The following is a 19,531-nucleotide window of genomic DNA, read 5'->3' as shown; positions in this document are numbered from 1 at the left end:
TAAACGAGATGTGGTGCTGAGAAGAATGTAAATTCTGTGGAGTTGGGGTGGAGAGTTCTGTAGATCTCTATTAGGTCTGCTTGGGCCAGAGCTAAGTTCAAGTCCTGAATATTCTTGTTAATTTTCTGTATCATTGATCTGTCTAAAATGGAGAGTGGAGTGTTAAAGTCTCCCAATATTATTGTGTGGGAGCCTAAGTCTCTTTATAGGTCTCAAAGAACTTGCTTTATGAATCTGGGTGCTCCTGTATTAGGTGTACATATAATTAGGATAGTTAGCTCTTCTTGTTCCATTGACCTCTTTGCCATTATGTAATGCCCTTCTTTCTCTCTTTTGATCTTTGTTGGTTTAAAGTCTGTTTTATCAGAGACTAGGATTGCAATCCCTGCTTTTGTTATTATTATTATTATTATTATTTGCTTTCCATTTTCTTGGTAAATATTCCTCCATCTTTTTACTTTGAGCCCATGTGTGTGCTATATTCTCCTGAGTATATATATATATACACACACACACACACACACACACACACACACACACATACATATACATCTATAGATAGATAGATAGACATGCTATATTCAGGAGACCCATCTTGCTGTAGGAGAACTACAAACCACTGCTCATGTGAGATGGGTCTTCTGAATATAGCACATTGATAGGTCTTGACTCTATCCAATTTGCCCCACTGTGTCTTTTAATTAGGGCATTTAGCCCACTTACATTTAAGGTTAATATTGTTATGTGTGAATTTGATCCTGTCACTATGATACTAGCTGGTTATTTTGCTTGTCAGTTGATGAATTTTCTTAATAGTGTGGATGGTATTTACAATTTGTTATGTTTTTTGCAAGGGCTAGTACCAGCTTATCCTTTCCATATTGAGTGCTACCTTCAGGAGCTCTTGAAAAGCAGGGCTGGTGGTGACAAACTCTCTCAGTATTTCCTTGTCTGTAAAATATTTTATTTTTCCTTCACTTACGAAGCTTAGTTTAGCTGGATATGAAATTCTGGATTGAAAATTATTTTCTTTAAGATTATTGAATATTGGCCCCCCACTCTCTTCTGACTTGTATGGTTTCTGCAAAGAGATCTGCCATTAGTCTGATGGGCTTCTCTTTGTGTGTAAGACAAACTTTCTGGCTGCCCTTAACATGTTTTCCTTCATTTCAACCTTGGTGAATCTGCTGATTATCTTTCTTGGGGTTGCTGTCCTTGAGAAGTATCTTTGTGGTGTTCTCTGTAATTCCTGAATTTGAATGTTGGCCTGTCTTGCTAGGTTGGGGAAGTTCTCCTGAATAATATCCTGAAGAGTGTTTTCCAACTTCATTCCATTCTCCCCATCACTTTCAGGTACACCAATCAAATGTAGGTTTGGTCTTTTCACCTAGTCCCATATTTCTTGGAGGCTTTGTTCATTCTTTTTCATTCATTCTTCTGTTTCTCTCTTCAGAGCTTGCAGACAGGAATATTTCTGTCTGCTGAAGCTGTGCCCACAGCTGCCCCTTGTCCCAGGTGCTCTGTCCCAGGGAGATGGGAGTGTTATCTATAAGCCCCAGACTGGGGTTGTTGCCTTTCTTTCAGAGATGCCTTGCCCAGAGAGGAGGAATCTAGAGCGGCAGACTAGCTACAGGAGCTTTGCTGAGTGGTGGTGGGCTCTGCCCAGTTCTAACTTCCTAGTGGCTTTGTTTACACTGTGAGGGGAAAACTGCCTACTCAAACCTCAGTAATGGTGGACGCCCCTACCCCAACCAAGCTTGAGTTTCCCAAGTCGACTTCAGACTGCTGTGCTGGTGGTGAGAATTTCAAGCCAGTAGATCTTAGCTTGCTGGGGTCCATGAGGTGAGATCCACTGAGCTAGACCAATTGGCTCCCTGGCTTCAGCCCTCTTTCAAGGGGAGTGAATGGTTCTGTCTTGCTGGCATTCCAGGTATTACTGGGGTATGGGAAAAAATATCCTGGAGCTATCTTGGTGTCTGCCCAAACAGCCGCCCAGTTTTGTGCTTGAAACCCAGGGCCCTGACAAACCCACAGCCAATATAATACTGAATGGGCAAAAACTAGAGGCATTCCCTTTGAAATCTGGTACTAGACAAGGATGCCCTCTCTCACCACTCCTATTCAATATGGTATTGGAAGTTCTAGCCAGAGCAATCAGGAAAGAAAAAAAAAATAATAAAGGGTATTAAATTAGGAAAGGAGGAAGTCAATTTGTCTCTATTTGCAGGTGACGTTATTGTCTATTTAGAAGACCCCATCGTCTCAGCCCAAAATCTCCTGAAACTGATAAGCAACTTCAGCAAAGTCTCAGGATACAAAATCAATGTGCAAAAATCACAAGCATTCCTATACCCCAATAACAGACTTAAAGAGAGCCAAATCAGGAATGAACTGCCATTCACAATTGCTACAAAAAGAATAAAATACCTAGGAATACAATTAACAAAGAATGTAAAGAGCCTCTTCAAGGAGAGCTACAAACCACTGCTCAACGAAATAAGAGAGGGCACAAACAGATGGAGAAACATTCCATTTTCACGATTAGGAAGAATCTATATCATGAAAATGGCCATAGTCCCAAAGTAATTTACACATTCAACACTATCCCCATCAAGCTACCAATGACCTTCTTCACAGAACTGGAAAGAAGGAGAGCCCGCATAGCAAGTCAATTCTAAGCAAAAAGAACAAAGCTGGAGGCATCACACTGCTGGACTTCAAACTATACTACAAGGCTACAGTAATCAAAACAGCATGGTAGTGGTACCAAAACAGAGATATTGACCAATGGAATAGAACAGAGGCCTCAGATGCAATGCCACACATCTACAACCATCTGATCTTTGACAAACCTGACAAAAACAAGCAATGGGGAGTTCCCTGTTTAATAAATGGTGCTGGGAAACCTGGCAGCCATGTGCAGAAAACAGAAACTGTACCCCTTCCTGACACCTTACACTAAAATTAACTCCAGATGGATTAAAGACTTAAACATAAGACCTAACACCATAAAAACCCTAGAAGAAAACCTAGGCAAAACCATTCAGGACATAGGCATAGGCAAGGACTTCATGACTAAAACACCAAAAGCATTGGCAACAAAAGCCAAAATAGACAAATGGGAACTAATTAAATTCCAGAGCTTCTGCACAGCAAAAGAAACAATCATTAGAGTGAATTGCGACCAACAGAATGGGAAAAAATTTTTGCAATCTACCCATCTAACAAAGGGCTAATATCCAGAATCTACAAAGAACTAAAACAGATTTACAAGAAGAAAACAAACAAGCCCAATCAAAAGTGGGTGAAGGATATGAATAAATACTTTACAAAAGAAGACATATATGAGGCCAACAAACATATGAAAAAATGCTTATCATCACTGGTCGTTAGAGAAATGTGAATCAAAACTACATTGAGATACCATCTCATGCCAGTTAGAATGGCAATCATTAAAAAACCTGGAGACAACAGATGCTGGAGAGGATGTGGAGAAATAGGAACACTTCCACACTGTTGGTGGGAGTGTAAATTAGTTCAACCATTGTGGAAGACAGTGTGGCGATTCCTCAATGACCTAGACATAGAAATTCCATTTCACCCAGCAATCCCATTACTGGGTATATATCCAAAGGATTATAAATCATTCTACAATAAGGTCACATGCACACGAATGTTCATTGCAGCACTGTTTACAATAGCAAAGACTTGGAACCAACCCAAATGCCCATCGATAATGGACTGGACAAGGAAAATGTGGCACATATACACCATGGAATACTATGAAGCCATAAAAAATGATGAGTTCGTGCCTTCATAGGGACATGGATGAATCTGGAAATCATCATTCTCAGCAAACTGACACAAGAACAGAAAATCAAACACCGCATGTTCTCACTTATAGGTGGTTGTTGAACAATGTGAACACATGGGCACAGGGAGGGAACATCACACACTGGGGTCTGTAGGGGGGGAACTAGGGGAGGGACAGCAGGGGCTGAGGGGTTAAGGAGGGATAACATGGGGAAAAATGCCAGATATAGGTGATGGGGAGGAAGGCAGCAAACCACATTGCCATGTATATGCCTATGCAACAATCTTGCATGTTCTTCACATGTACCCCAAAAACTCAATTAAAAAAAAAAAATATATATATATATATGAAAAGAAACCCAGGGCTGTGGTTGTGTGGGCACCTGAGGGAACCTCCTGGTCTGTGGGTTGTGAAGACCATGGGAAAGTTGTAGTATCTAGGCCAAGTGCAAGGCACAGTCCCTCATGGCTTCCCTTGGCTAGGGGAGGGAGTTCCTTGATCCCTTGCACTTCCTGGGTGAAGCAATGCCCCACACTGCTTCCATTCACCCTCCATGGGCTGCACTCACTCTCTAACCAGTCCCAATGAGACAAGCAGGGTACCTCAGTTGGAAATACAGAAATCACTTGCTTTCTGCATTGGTCTCACTGGGAGCTGCAGACTGGAGCTGTTCCTATTCGGCATCTTGCCAGACACTGATCTGAAACTATTTTTAATATAATATAAGTGCTGAGTTTGGTGTGGAGTATATGCAAATGGAATGGCCAAGTGGAAATACAAGGGAATATACTGTACCTTGTTTTACCTGTAAGGAACACACACCTGACAAAAGGCAATTTTCACATCCAATGTTGGTTCACTGCAGTAGTATAAGAAATGGAGGCTCATAAATACCTAGAGGGAAAAAAAATGGAGCATAAGTTTCCAAGTCACTATTTTTTCATTATTTAACAATATAGATTTTGGCATAATTTGAGTTATATGCAAGGTATCATGCACAACATATCTCCAGTATAATCCTTATCTTGACCCATACTATGCCTTTCACAAATTGTATTTAATAATGAAATAAGGTTAAAACGTCATATCTTTTATAATAATCAATTCTATCACACTCATAAAGATTAGATATAAGAAAGTGGGCATACTAATAATTTAAGGTTAAATACATCCTATTATAATGTATTTTCAGTTCTAAAAATTTAATTTACAGAAAAAACCTCAAACATATGCTCAATAGTATATATATATTTATTGTAGAATAAAAACACTATTAAATAAAATATGATTTATAATAGAATTCTATATAGAGCTTGGAGTAATTATATTAGAGCTTAGTGTATCAGTATAGATAAATTTTTCAAACATGATGTTGACTGAGAAGAATAGCAGTTTGTAACAGATATAAAGAATATACTTTATTCATGTAATTTTTTTAAATTATAAAATATGCAAAAATGATTATATGTTATTTTTAAGTACATATAACTGTGGAACAAAAAAATATAAGGCACCATATTAGCATAAATTTAATCTTGGTGGGAATTACAACGATTCAGTTAGATGATTTTCTGCATGTTCAAAATATTCTTTAAGTTTGTAAAATTTTAAGAAGAGGAAAAAGTCATCTAATGATAGTATTACCGAATTAGATACTGGTAATGGGAATGATACAGCAACATCAGAGAAACACAAATAAGTTTTTTTCAGTTCAATTAAATATACTTTGTTGAATATTTATTATGTGCAAAATGCACAATTCTGTAAGATTAAACCATTTAAAAACACTATCAATATGAGACTTTGGTTTCCGGCAATAGGATTGACAAGTATCCTAAAAATTACTATCAGTGCAAAATTTCCAAAAATGTTACGTAAAATCCACAAAACATCTTTTAGAATGCATAGCTGAGCTGTCGAAAACAAAAGCATGAAAAGTTCTGAGAAGCTGAAAACAATGTGAAAGGATACATGCAGAGAAGTAAATGAGCTGAAGCTGCTGTTTGTTCCAGACCAACTGCTGATGTCTTATGACTAGAACTTTATTTGTTCATTTTTATTATTATACTTTAAGTGCTGGGATACATGTGCAGAATGTGCAGGTTTGTTACATAGGTATACACGTGCCATAGTGCTTTGCTGCACCCATCAACCCATCATCTACACTGGGTATTTCTCTTCATGCTATCGCTCCCCTAGTCCCCCAGCCCTCTACAGGCCCAGTGTGTGCTCTTCCCCTCCCTATGTCCACATGTTCTCATTGTTCAACTTGCACTTATGAGCGACAACATTCGGTGTTTGGTTTTCTGTTCCTGTGTTAGTTTACTGAGAATAATGGTTTTTCATTTGTTTGTGTCTTCCTTATTTCCTTGAGCAGTGGTTGGTAGTTCTCCTTTACATTGTATTCCTAGGTATTTTATTCTCTTTGTTGCAATTGTCGATGGGAGTTCACTCATAATTTGGTTCTCTTTTTGTCTTATATTGGTATATAGGAATGCCTGTGATTTTTGCACATTGATTTTGTATCCTGAGACTTTGCTGAAGTTGCTTATCAGCATAAGGAGATTTGGGGCTGAGATGATGGGGCTTTCTAAATATTCAATCATGTCATCTTCACACAGAGACTATTTGCCTGCCATCTTGCCAGACACTCAGAACTTTAGTTCTTAAAGGGTAGCATGCAGAGTACAGGAAGCAAGATTTAGACCTATCTATGATGGGAAGTCATACTGGAGACACTGCATAAAGCTTACTATAAGACATTTTCAATAAACTTCTGGAGGAAGCAAAATAATCCAAGCGGTAGGGTCTGAATTATGAGGTCAAATGTTTTGCATTGGAACTTGCGCAGATATTTTAAATTTAAGGAAGACTGAATGGATAAGAGTATATAAGACATTCCTGAAGAAGAACAAGTGGGTGTTTGCCTAGGGTTAGGGGGGGAATTGTTTTACCAGAGATCAACAACAATTATAAAGGTGTGATAAGCAAATATATATAGAATTGATGCCGTAATACTCTATGAATTAATAGACTACCGAGCCCAGAACAGGCACAGACATACATAGAACCTGATTATGTCAAAGTATGCATTGCAGATATCTGAGGAAATAAGAAACTATGCATTAAGTCATGCTGATTTGCCCCAATTGGTCACTATATGTGGTTGGGGAGGAAGTAGATTGCTGTTGTAAGTCAATTCTCTATGGGCCTCTCATATTTCCACATTTTTCAAACAGAAACACTAGCTGCCTTTGTTCCAGACTATCTTCCTAAGTATTTTTCTATAGCAGACAACCTTGAAAGATAGAGATAGTATCTCCTTCTGGAGCAAAGAGCAGATCTGATGACTCTGGGGCTCTCTGGGGCAAAAGTCAAGCATGTTTACTGCCCATTACAAAATATTCAGGTTCGCTTAGCTTGAGGTTTCTCTTCAGTAATGCAACCTACTGTGGTGCCGGGCGTCACCTGAATTGCTACATCACCTTATGGAAATCGGGGTCCAAGGAAACGACATGAGTTCTGAGATTCTAGCTGCTACTATTCCTTTGAGTAATAAACTCCCTAGTATCTGACCCAGGAGTCACGTATCTTCTGCTAATATCCATGAAACTGTCAAAGGCTAACTTGCGAACTTGCAAGTAGGGTAACATCTCAGACTCTCCAGCATTCTTGACAATCCCTACATCATGTTGTACACAAAAAATAATTCCAGACAGATCAGAAACTTCAGGAAAGGCCAAACTTTAAATAACATTTTTAAAAATGGTTGAATGTATCCATGAAATCAATCATAAATAATATATATGCTAAGCTCTGAAAAAATATAAGAAAATAAACTATATTAAAATTAATAATACCTGTTTATGAAAATATGTGATAATTAGTTTAAAAAGTAGTCCCCAAATTTGAAATAAAAATATATATAAACAGTAAAAAATGTATCCAGAATCCATAAAAACGCCTTAAAAATCAATAAGAAAAGACAAAGGACTAATACATAAATAAACCCCCAAAATGGAAGAATTTCATGAAAAAAATATACAAAGGCTCATAAATATATGTGTACCTTAAAATCGTATTAAGATACTACTTTATATCCTTCAAGTTGTCCAAAACTGAAAAGTATAATAAATATTCAGTATTTGAAAGGGAGTTGATGAGAATATTTGTACATTGCTAGTAGGTGTGGCAATTGGAATAACTCAATTTAGAGAAAAAATACCATTATTTAGTAAATTTGTGCACAGCCTACAATGCAATAACTCCACATCTACACATATTCCTAGAGTAACTCTTACATTTTTGTACCAGTATACATGTACAAGAAAGCTCATTAGAATATTTTTGTAATAGCATAATAAATAATAAAAATGAGCTCTGGAAAAAACAAATATTGGTAGAAAGAACAATGGATAAATAAATTGTGGTATTTTTCTTTAATAGAATACCATGTGGCAACGAAATAGTTGAACAGTATAACAATTGTCAACTATGACAAAATCTCATATATATTTTAAGTAAACAAAAAAAGTTATGCTTAATCCATTTATGAAATTTTGAAAATATGCACAATTAAATAATATCTTATTTAAGAATATTGCTTTAGTGTGATAAAACTTTTTTAAAAGCAAAAGAATAAAAATGCAAAATTGAAGAGATTAGATAATGATCCTGAGGAGACGAGGAACACCACTGGGAAGGGGCATACAGGGAGCTTCAAAGACATAAGCTATGTCTACTTCTTGAAGCTGGGCAGTGGGGTCACACATGTTTGTTACATTATTTAAACAGGTGAAATATATAGTATTGGATGTTTCTAAAATATTTTATAGAAAAATGGTCTAGTGACACAAGTCCTTCGGTCTTATACTGGGCCTTGTTGTGTATGCACGTTTGATTTGATGTACCAGACGCTTATAATAGCCACTAACAGGAAATGCTCTTGAGAAATGCTGAGGTTTGTAAAGTAGAAAGAAAAAAGAAACCATTAAACTATTGAATTAATAAATTCTAGAACTTTTCCCCTTTTAGGTTTTTTGTTATATGAGAAAATTCTCTATAAAAAAATACTAAAATATAATCTGTACGTAAAAAAACAAAACAAAAGAAGCATTTACTCTTTAAATTTTAGTCTGTAAGGTTACCTTATTCCATGTCCAGGGATTTTATGCATATTTTTTGCCAGACAGTAACCACTACTTTGTTAATGTTTTATTTTAAAAAAAAGTTTTGATTCAAGTTTAATTTACACAGCAGAATGAACCATTTTTAAATGTGCAAGTGGATGAATTTTGAAAAATGCATATATCCTTGAAACACACATTCCAATGAATAGAGAATAGTCTGAAAACCCCATGTCCATTTTCTGGGCAATACTCCTCACCCTCCGAACAATGTCCTATCTTCTTTCATTATAAATTAGTTCTTCTCCTAGAACTAATGTAAATGAAATTACACAGTATGTACTCTGTTTTGTTGGGCTCCTTTTGCTCAGCAAAATGCCTTTAGTATTCATTCACGTTAGTGTATTTATCAGTAATTGTCCCTTTTTATTGGTGACAAAAATGTACCACAGTTTGTTTATTGATTCTGCATGTGGACAGTTGAGATGTTTCTATTTTTTGGATATTATAATAATGCTGCTATGATCATATACGAATGTGTCTTTTTGCATAGGTATGTTTTCATTTATCTTGGAGAAATACCTAAAGAAGAAATTATTGGATCATGGGATAAGATTATGCTTAATTTTTTAGTTTCTAATTTTTATAGAAACAAGTCAGCTAAACATATTTATGGGGTACATGTGAAAATTTAATATAAATATACAATGTGTAATGACTAAATCAGGATAATCGAGATATCTATCACTTCAAGCATTTATCATTTCTTTGTGTTAGAAACATTTTAGTTCCACTCTTCTAGTTATTTTAAAATGTACAATAAATTATTGTTAACTATAATCATCCTACTGAACACTAGATATTATTCCTTCTAACTACTTGGATTTCTGTACCCATTAACCAACCCCTCTTTACTCCTTCCTCTCCACTACTCTTCCCAGCCTTTGGTAATCACCATTCTACTCTCTATCTCCATGAGATCAATTTCTTTAGCTCCCATATATGAGTGAGAACATGCAGTATTTGTCTTTTCATGGTTGGCTTATTTCCCTTAACAAAATGTCCTCCAGTTCTGTCCATGTTGTTGTAAATGATGGGATCTCATTGTCTTTTGTGGTTGAAAAATACTCCATTTTGTATATATATGTACCACAGTTTCTTTATGCATTCATCTGTTGATAGACACCTAGGTTGAAGGAATATGTTTCACTTATGAAAAGTTGTCAGAACCATTTTCTTTTTTTTTTTTGGGAGGGGGACGGAGTTTCGCTCTTGTTACCCAGGCTGGAGTGCAATGGCGCGATCTCGGCTCACCGCAACCTCCGCCTCCTGGCTTCAGGCGATTCTCCTGCCTCAGCCTCCCGAGTAGCTGGGATTACAGGCACAAGCCACCATGCCCAGCTAATTTTTTGTATTTTTAGTAGAGACGGGGTTTCACCGTGTTGACCAGGATGGTCTCGATCTTTTGAACTCGTGATCCACCCGCCTCGGCCTCCCAAAGTGCTGGGATTACAGGCTTGAGCCACCGCGCCCGGCCAGAACCATTTTCAATCTCCTGCAGCAATGTATGAAAATTCAGTTGCTTCACATCCCTCCCAATATTTGGTGTTATCAGTTTTCTAAATTTTAACCATTTTAGTGAGTGTTTAAAAATATAATGATGACTAATAATTTTGAGAAATTTTTATGTGTTTTTTGGCCATTTATTTATCTTCCTTGGTAAAGTACTTTTCCAAGTCTTTTGCTCAGTGGATAGTGGACTGTGGGTGGGGAGAAGACTTTATCTTTTTATTACAAATTATAGAAATTCTTTATCTATTCCTGTTAGAAACATGCACTATGAATATTTTCTTTCAGTCTTCAGCTCACATATTCAGCTTACTGTTATTTTTAAATTAGTAGTATTTTAATTTTATAAATTTATTTTTTAATTTATTTTCCTTTTATGATTAGCTTGTTTTTAGTTTTGTCAAGGGATCTGTGCCTACCCGAGGTTCATGGAGATATTCTCCTATATTTTCTTTCTGAAGCTTTAAATTGTCTTTTTCTTCTTTTTTTTTTTAGTGGTTGTTCTAGAGCTAACACCCTGCATTTTTAATTTATAATAATCTAGCTTCAAATAATATTATTCTGCTTCACATATAGTTTAAGAAACTTTTAATAGTATACTTCCATTTTCCTCTCCAATCCTCTGAGCTATTGATGTTATACATTTTACTTATACACACATTGCAGACCTCATATAACATTGCTATTATTTGTGCTTTCAAGACTCAATCATGTTTGTTTGGAAGAAATTAAGAAATTACTGAAAAGGTATTTTATATTTACTCACATAGTATAAAGGTGTGTAGTCCCTATACACCTCTTTAAAGTTTGTTTGTAAGAATTTGTAGGTTTGATGTTTTTTAAAATGGCATTTTAATTTTATCTCTATTTTCAAAATGTTCATTCTTAGCATTCAAAATATTTTGTTCCATTGTTGTTCCACTGTCTTGTAGCATGCATTAAACAGGGAAGTCTTCCAGTCACTTTTTGATCTTTTCTCAGTCTTCTCACAGCACTTTGTTCATTACTTCTGTTATAAATGTCATATAATATTTTAACTGTTCACTTAAATGCCTTTTCCATTCTATTTAAGACCTTTTCAAGAAAAATGACTATGTTTTATTAATATTCATAACCCCAGGGTCTACAACTATTGTTGATATGTAGATAATGTTGAGAAAATGTTTATTGAATGAAAGAAGAATCAAATTGTAAAAGTACAGATCTAAGTTTTTTTCATTATCTCCTCATATTGACACCTGTGCATTTGCGATACATTTGATGCTAACAAATAGAAGCAAAGAGTTTGCAGTAGTGGAAATGTGAAGGAAAGAATCCAAGCACAATGACTTCAGAAATGCTACCCGCAGGGATGTTAAAAGTTCTGCACTGCAGAAGTGGGCATGTGAAAAATAATAACATCCAGCACCCCCCAACAAAACAATATGTTCTAATTTTTAATGAATGAATAATCTTGCTATGAAAAGCAAGCATCCTGACATTTCCTAGTTTGTATTACAAAGACTCCAGTGTAGCACCATAGCTGAAAAAGTTGCAAAGTCACTGTGTAATCTTCTTGTTCCACAAAGGCACCTTAAAAGATAAAGAATGTTTATGCTGACAATCCCAGCAAATTAAAATAAAAAATGTGTTTGCTAATTGTATTTCCTAGAAGCATTGCAGAGAGCATTTGGCCCATTGCATAGAAACAACACAAATGGTCAAGGTGGTAGCTCAATATTATACTAAAGTGAAATTAGTGACAATATATTGGAGCAATATAGGACCTGTGAGTAGCTTGAAAGAGAAGAAGACGCTAATTTAGGAAGTTTAGTGCTTTCAATGACTAGCTGTTCTTCTGGGAAAAGCCCCATATATGCATTTCTTGCTATGCAACACACTGTACTTAGTTTCTCCTTATTTAGTGTCTAAAGGAATTACTGGATAGTCCAAACAAAGCAGGAGGCCAAGTTGCATGAATGAGATACCCTTAAGAATTTATTAGGTTGAATTGACACACAGCAGCTGCTTTAAGAGAATATAACTATTATGTGTTTTCACAGCTTAGATCAATGTTTAAATTCTTGTGTATATGAGATGTGTCAACTAAACCACAGGAGGTTTAAAAAGCTTCACAAATGGCAAAAATTAAATTGTTCTGGGCAGCTCCAGGATTCCATGGTTTTTCACTGAAATGCACTATACAGAAGGAAAAACCATGAACTACTAATCATTAATTTAACAAGTTCCAACAGTTTCTAAGTTCAATCAGTATACAATGTCATTATTATAAATGACATTTATAAAAGCCTACAAGCATATGTATGATATAAGAATACAAATTCATTGTTAATTAAAAATGACTTTGTGTTCTTGTATCATACATATACTTGCAGGCTGTCATAGACACATTTTGTCTCCTCCACATTCAAAAGGATTCTGCCTAAAATATTCGAAAGACCAGATTAAAATATGTCTTGAAACAAGTAATTCTCTTTTCAGGGGCTGCCGTAGAAAACAGAATTAAATTAAATTTTCTAACAATAACTGTGTGTACGCTTACTTTAAGATACTATCAAATTCTTAAGTAGATGTGCTATCATTTAGAGCAGGAGGCAGCAAATTATGGTCCATCAGCCAAATTCAGTTTATCACCCGTTTTAGTAAAATTGTATCTGAACACAGCCATCTATTAGTTTATAAATTGTCTATGGCTGCTTTCACTTTAAAATTGCAGAATTGAGTAATCATGGGAGGAACTGTATGAGCTATAAAGCCTAAGATATTTACTAGTTGGCCTTTATAGAAAAAGTTTACCAACCTCTGATTTAGAGCATGCTAACTGACAAAGACCAGAAGTATACATACTTTCTAAAATAATATCTAATTTCTCATAAATAATAGCTCTATAGTTTTACATCTAAAACTTAGATATTTGTTAAAATATTGTTCATATAAAAAAATAGAAGTAAAATTATTTAATCTTGATGACAAAAAAAAGCATGATTTGCAACCAGTTGGAAAAAATTAATTAACATCAGAGTTATCACCAAAAAAGAAAGGCACACCAAACAAGATAGCTAGTACAGCAGATTATTCCCAATACTATAATGATTCAGTAATATGGTAAGCATAGACATAGACAGCATACAAATATGAGAAATAATGTGTGGAATCTGAATGGAAACAAAAGAGGAACCTCACTCAGAATGGTGAAGACTTCAGTTTTGTAAATCCAGCCATGTTTGAGAACTTCTGGGGCACTGCAGACAGCTTATTGTCATTGCTTCTTTTCTTCTTCCAACTTCAATGAGTTACTCTTGTTAAGAAATTACATTGTAGTAATTTCCCAATTCTTTGTCTTTTTACTAAACAGTAGACACTATGCATGGCTTAAATTGTAGACTGGGAAAAGGCAGTGGGTTACACAAGTCATAATCTGTGTGAGCTGAACTGAGATTGTAGAACTCTCAGATATTTTTCTTAAAATTAAAAAAAACGTTCTTTCCATTATTTTGGAAAGTTGGAACTGCTGAGATGGAATGCAACAAGAAGTCAACACAAACTATTCTACAATAACAGTAAAACCAAAAAGGCAGAGAAAAGTAATAAAAATCAGAAGTCAGTGAATATTACATTAAATAGAATTTTTTTAAAAAAGAATTCAGCTATAAGCTATTACAACTAATCCATAACACAGAGCAGTTGAAAGAGATTTTTAAGTGGTAAGGGGTAGATAACCCCACCGCATAAAAAAATGTTTAAAGAGAGCTAGTATCCTACACTAATATTAACAAAATAGCCTTTAAGGCAAAAAGTATTATTAGGAATTATAATAGTCACCGCTTACTGGCAAAAAAGAAATGCCCCAAGAAAAGGTAAGTCTTGGACTTGTATGCACTTAGCATTATCTCAAAATGTGTAAAGCAAATATTAACACAATTAGAAGACTACAAAAGAAAACTGAAAAATTCACCATCAGAGTGAGAGATTTTAATGCATCTTCCTCGATAATTGATAAATCATGTGTAAAAAAAATCTTAAGGACAGTACAGAAAAGTACAAGTATCTCTTGCTTTTTATACAAACTCATATAATAACAAAAAAGTGAGAAATTCTCCTGTTAATCTGTTGAGATTCATATACCATCATACAAAGTTAATATAAGACAAGAGAATTGTAATCCAATCTTATGAACATACAGGTGAAAAATTTTTTTAATTATAAACCAAAATTATATGCTAGAAAAAAAATACACAAAATCAAATAGAGTGTATCCCAAGCATACAAGAATGGGGCAACTTGAGAATATCTAGTAATATAATTCAATATATTTAATTCATTAAATTAGAAAAATCCTTGACATATTCAATAGGTAGAGAAAATAATTTGATACCATTTCAAATCTATTCATGGTTAAAACACACAAATATATTTCACCAACTAGAAAAAAAGACATTTTTTCATAATTGGGTAAGAGTTATCCATCAAAAACAGCAAATATCATATTTAATGATGAAAACAAGAAAAAGGCATTCCCTCTCAGAATTCATAAAATATAAAGTTGTCTACTATCATTGTTTCTATGCAATAGTACCCTGGAAATGAAACAAAATTTTTAAAATTGCCATGTAAATTGAAAAAAACAAACTGTTCTCCACTGACAACATTGGGATTGTTTAGAAAGACACTGCAATAGCAATGACTAATTATTTTAACCAATAAAATAATTAAATAAAATTTTGGAGACAAATCATTAGTTTCTGATAATACCAAATGTTGGCAATTTTATAGAAAAATAAGAAGATTAATACAATAATTAGTATATAAAACTCTGATTGATAAGTCCTATACAACAATATTCAAGAAAACATTGATAATAGTTGGTAAGGTTGAAGCTATGTAAACTAAAAAAAACAATGATTCCACTTCTATGTATCTGCACTGAGAAACCTGACACAAAATGCAAGGAGAAATCATGTTCATTATCTGTCAGTTTTTAATGGTAAAATAAGTCAACACAACCTACCATGAGAGAAATTTATTCATGAAGGAAAATGCAAGACTGGAAGTGAATAAATTGGATCCAAATGTAACAGCATGGATACATTTCTAAAGCAATGTTTAAGAAGCACATGAAAATGACACTACTGATATATTCACTTACATAAAATTTAAAACACTGTTAATGAGTAAAAGGTGAAGCAGGAAGCACCAGTAATCTGCTTCCCTACCTAGACAACAATTGCACTGACTGACAAAATCTGTATGATGTAACTATTTTGGAACTCTGAGGTCTATTGAAGGCTCGCAATTTCTAGGTTAATCCTCAGTATGAAGAAAGACCACACCAATTAAAAACAAAACAAAACAAAATTTAAAAATAGCAAACAATAGGGTAGAAGGAGAATCTGATTTCCACAGTTATCATGTTAGTAGATTTAAATTTTCAGTTTTTACATTGATGAAAGAAATTGAAGAGAACACAATAAATTGGAAAGATAGTCCATGTTTATGGATTGGAGAAATCAATATTGTTAAAATGTCCATACTACTAAAAGTAATTTATAGATTTGATTCATTCTCTATCAAAATACCAATGATATTCTTCATAGAAACAGAAAAAACAATTCTAAAATTTATATGATACCACAAAATACCCAGAATAGCCAAAACTGTCCTAAGCAAAAGTGCAAATCTGGAGGAATCACATTACCTGACTTCAAATTATACTACAGAGCTATATTAACCAAAGTAGTATGGTACTGGCATAAAAATAGACACACAGACCAATGGAGCAGATGAGAGAACCCATAAACAAATCCATACATCTACAGTGAATTCATTTTCAACAAATGTGCCAAGAACATACATTGGGGAAAGAACAGTCTCTTCAATAAATGGTGCTGAGAAAACTGAATATCCATATGCAAAAGCATAAAACTAGACCCTAATCTCTCACAATAAACAAAATTCAAACCAAAATGGATTACAGTCTTAAATGTAAGACCTCAAACTATAAAACTTCTATAAGAAAACTTGGGGGAACTCTCCAGGATATTCAACTGGGCAATGATTTATTGAGTAATACCCCACAAGGACAGGCAACCAAAGCAAAAATGGGCAAATGGGATAACAACAAGTTAAAAATTTCTGCACAGCAAAGGAAAAACAGTCAACAAAGTTAAGAGATCACCTATAGAATGGGAGAAAATATTTGCAAACTATCCATCTGACAAAGTATTAATAACCAGAACATGTAAGAAGCTGCAACAATTCTATAAGAAAAAATTTGAATAATCTGATTAAATAATAATAATTCAATGTTCAATAATAATTATATAATACATTTTAAGATAACTAGAAGTATTTAATTGTATTACTTGTAACATAAACAATAAATGCTTGAGGTGATATACACCCTATTTACCCTGATATGATTTTTATGCATTGTATGCCTATATCAAATATCTCATGAACCCCATAACTATATACATCTACTCTGTACTCATGAAAATTAAAAATTAAAAAAATTACATTGTTTTCAATAAAAGTCACAAGTCATACAAAAAAAAGGAAAGTATGGCTCATTCAAAGAAAAAAACAGAAAACTATCCCTGAGAAATGCCAGATGGCAAAACTATTAGACAATGACATTAAAACAATTCTCTCAAAGATGCTCAAAGAACTGAAGGAAGACATGGAATAAGTCAAGAAAATAATAATATGAACAATAAAATATTAATAAAGAGAAATTCTATAAAGGAAAAAAAAATTCTAGAGCTGAAAAGTACAAGTAAAGTGAGAAAAATTCATTAGACACATTCCAAGGAAGATTTAGCCACAGAGTAAAAAAATCAATGTACTTGAAGACAAAACAATAAAAATTATAGATTCTGAAGAATAGAAAGAAAGATTGAGAAAAAGTAAACAGAGCCTAAGCAACCTGTGGAACACCATTAAGTGAACCAACTTATACATTGTGGAGTTTCAAATGAAGACGGGAGAGACAGAACTTCCTTGCCAAAACTTCCCAAGTTTGATGAAAGATATAAATACCTAAGAAGCTCAACAAATGCCAGGTCCGATGAATCAAAAAGACCCCATGCTGAGACAAATTAAAATTCAACTGCTGAAAGCCAAAGACAGACAGAATATTGAAAGAAGTGATGCAGCACAAGAGATTCTTAGTAAGATGATTAGCAGAGTTCTGATCAGCAATTTTGGAAGTCAGAAGGGAGTGGGATAATATATTCAAAGTCCTAAAAGAAAAAAAAGTGTCAACCAAGAATCTAATGTTTAATACAAATGTATTTCAAAAGTAGGAAAGAAATTAAGACATTTCCAGATAAACAAAAGATGAAAGAGTTCACTACCACTAGACCTCCTTTGCAAGAAATGCTAAATAAAGTCATTCAGGTTAAAATGAAAGGACACGCAAAGCCATACGAAAAAATAACTCAGTAAAGGAAAATACAGACATGATTATAAAAGTTAGTTTTATTGCAACAATGGTTTGTAATTCTATTTTTTGCTTTCTACATAATTTAAGAGGCTAATGCACTGAGAAGAATTGCTTGTTTTGGGACACACACAATGTATAAAAATGTAATTTATAACATCAATAACTAAATAAAGAGAGTAAGGACAAAGCTGGAAAAAAAAGCAATTTTGTATGTTATTGAAGTTAAGTCAGTATAAATTCAAATTGGTGTGATACAACTTCAACGTGTTAAATGGTAATCCCCATGCTACACACAGACACACACACACACACACATAGTTATAGAGCCTACAAAAAAGAAAGTCAGAGGGAATTAAAATGTTTCCATACAAAACACACACACACACACACACACACACACACACACACACACAAATCAACTGAACGCAAAAAAAGACAGTAATGCAGGAAATTCGGGACAAAAATCTCTGAGGCATAGAAAAAACAAACACCAAAATGCCAGAGTTTTCTCCTTCTTGTTGATCGTTTTAAATGTAAGTAGATTAAATTCTTCCATCAAAAGACAGATTGGCAGAATGGATTAAAAAACAAAACATGATTCAACTATATGCTATCTATAAGAGATTCGCTTTAGATCCAAAGACAGAAATAGGCTGAAAGTCAGATAATGCAAAAATATATTTTGTGCATCCAGCACTTTGGGAGGCTAAGGTGGGAGGATCTCTTCAGGTCAGGAGTTCAAGACCAGCCTGGGCAATATATCAAGACCTTGTCTGTACAAAAAAATTATAAAATTAGCTGGGTATGGTGGTGCATGCTTGTAGTCCCAGCTACTCAGGAGGCTGAGGCAGGAGGATCACTTGAGCCAGGAGTTTAAGGCTGCAATGGGCCATTATCCCACCACTGCACTGCAATCTGGGCAACAAAGTGAGACCCTGTCTTGAAAACAAACAAAAAAGAATATTCAATAGAAATAGTAACCAAAAGAGAACAGGGATGGTTATGCTAATATCAGATTAGTAACTTTAAATCAAAAAGAGTTTACAATAAACAAACAGGACACTATATTAATAAACCATTCAAATCACCTAACAATAGACCATCAAAATATAGGATGAAACAATTCATAAAATTGAAAGGAGAAATTGACAGATCTACCACAGTAGTTGGAGACTTCAATACCTTATTATAAATAGTAAATATAACAACCATACAAATACAAATTATATGTAAAGAAATAGAGAACTTGAACAGCACAATAAATGAACAACAACTAATAACTAATAAGCATATACAGAACAGTCCTCCCCAAAACAACAGATTATACATTATTCTCAAGTGCACATGGGATCCCAGCACTTTGGGAGGCCGAGGCGGGTGGATCACGAGGTCAAGAGATCGAGACCATCCTGGTCAACATGGTGAAACCCCGTCTCTACTAAAAATACAAAAAATTAGCTGGGCATGGTGGTGCGTGCCTGTAATCCCAGCTACTCAGGAGGCTGAGGCAGGAGAATTGCCTGAACCCAGGAAGCGGAGGTTGCGGTGAGCCGAGGTCGCGCCATTGCACTCCAGCCT

The 19,531-nt window shown here is 34.6% G+C and overlaps 1 protein-coding gene across 11 annotated transcripts in view; it reads right to left on the bottom strand.

The window, feature by feature from the left end:
• MAPK10 (mitogen-activated protein kinase 10) overlaps positions 1 to 19,531 on the bottom strand; it is a 324,375-nt gene that overhangs the window by 163,831 nt on the left and 141,013 nt on the right. For 7 of the 11 annotated variants that reach the window (XM_032239867.1, XM_032239871.1, XM_032239875.1 and 4 more), the window contains one exon: positions 4,637 to 4,708. In XM_032239867.1, coding sequence (XP_032095758.1) covers positions 4,637 to 4,702 — 66 coding nt within the window. In that variant the 5' untranslated portion in view covers positions 4,703 to 4,708. Of the gene's footprint in view, positions 1 to 4,609; positions 4,709 to 19,531 lie in introns of all 11 variants that reach the window. The other 4 variants (XM_032239877.1, XM_032239872.1, XM_032239873.1 and 1 more) reach the window with 1 other exon arrangement.

Source organism: Sapajus apella, unplaced genomic scaffold (assembly GCF_009761245.1).
Source record: "Sapajus apella isolate SASKATOON/1434 unplaced genomic scaffold, GSC_monkey_1.0 scaffold45, whole genome shotgun sequence".
Lineage (NCBI taxonomy): Eukaryota > Metazoa > Chordata > Mammalia > Primates > Cebidae > Sapajus > Sapajus apella.
Note: the sequence above shows the minus strand (reverse complement) of the source record. Positions and strands in the feature narration are given on the sequence as shown.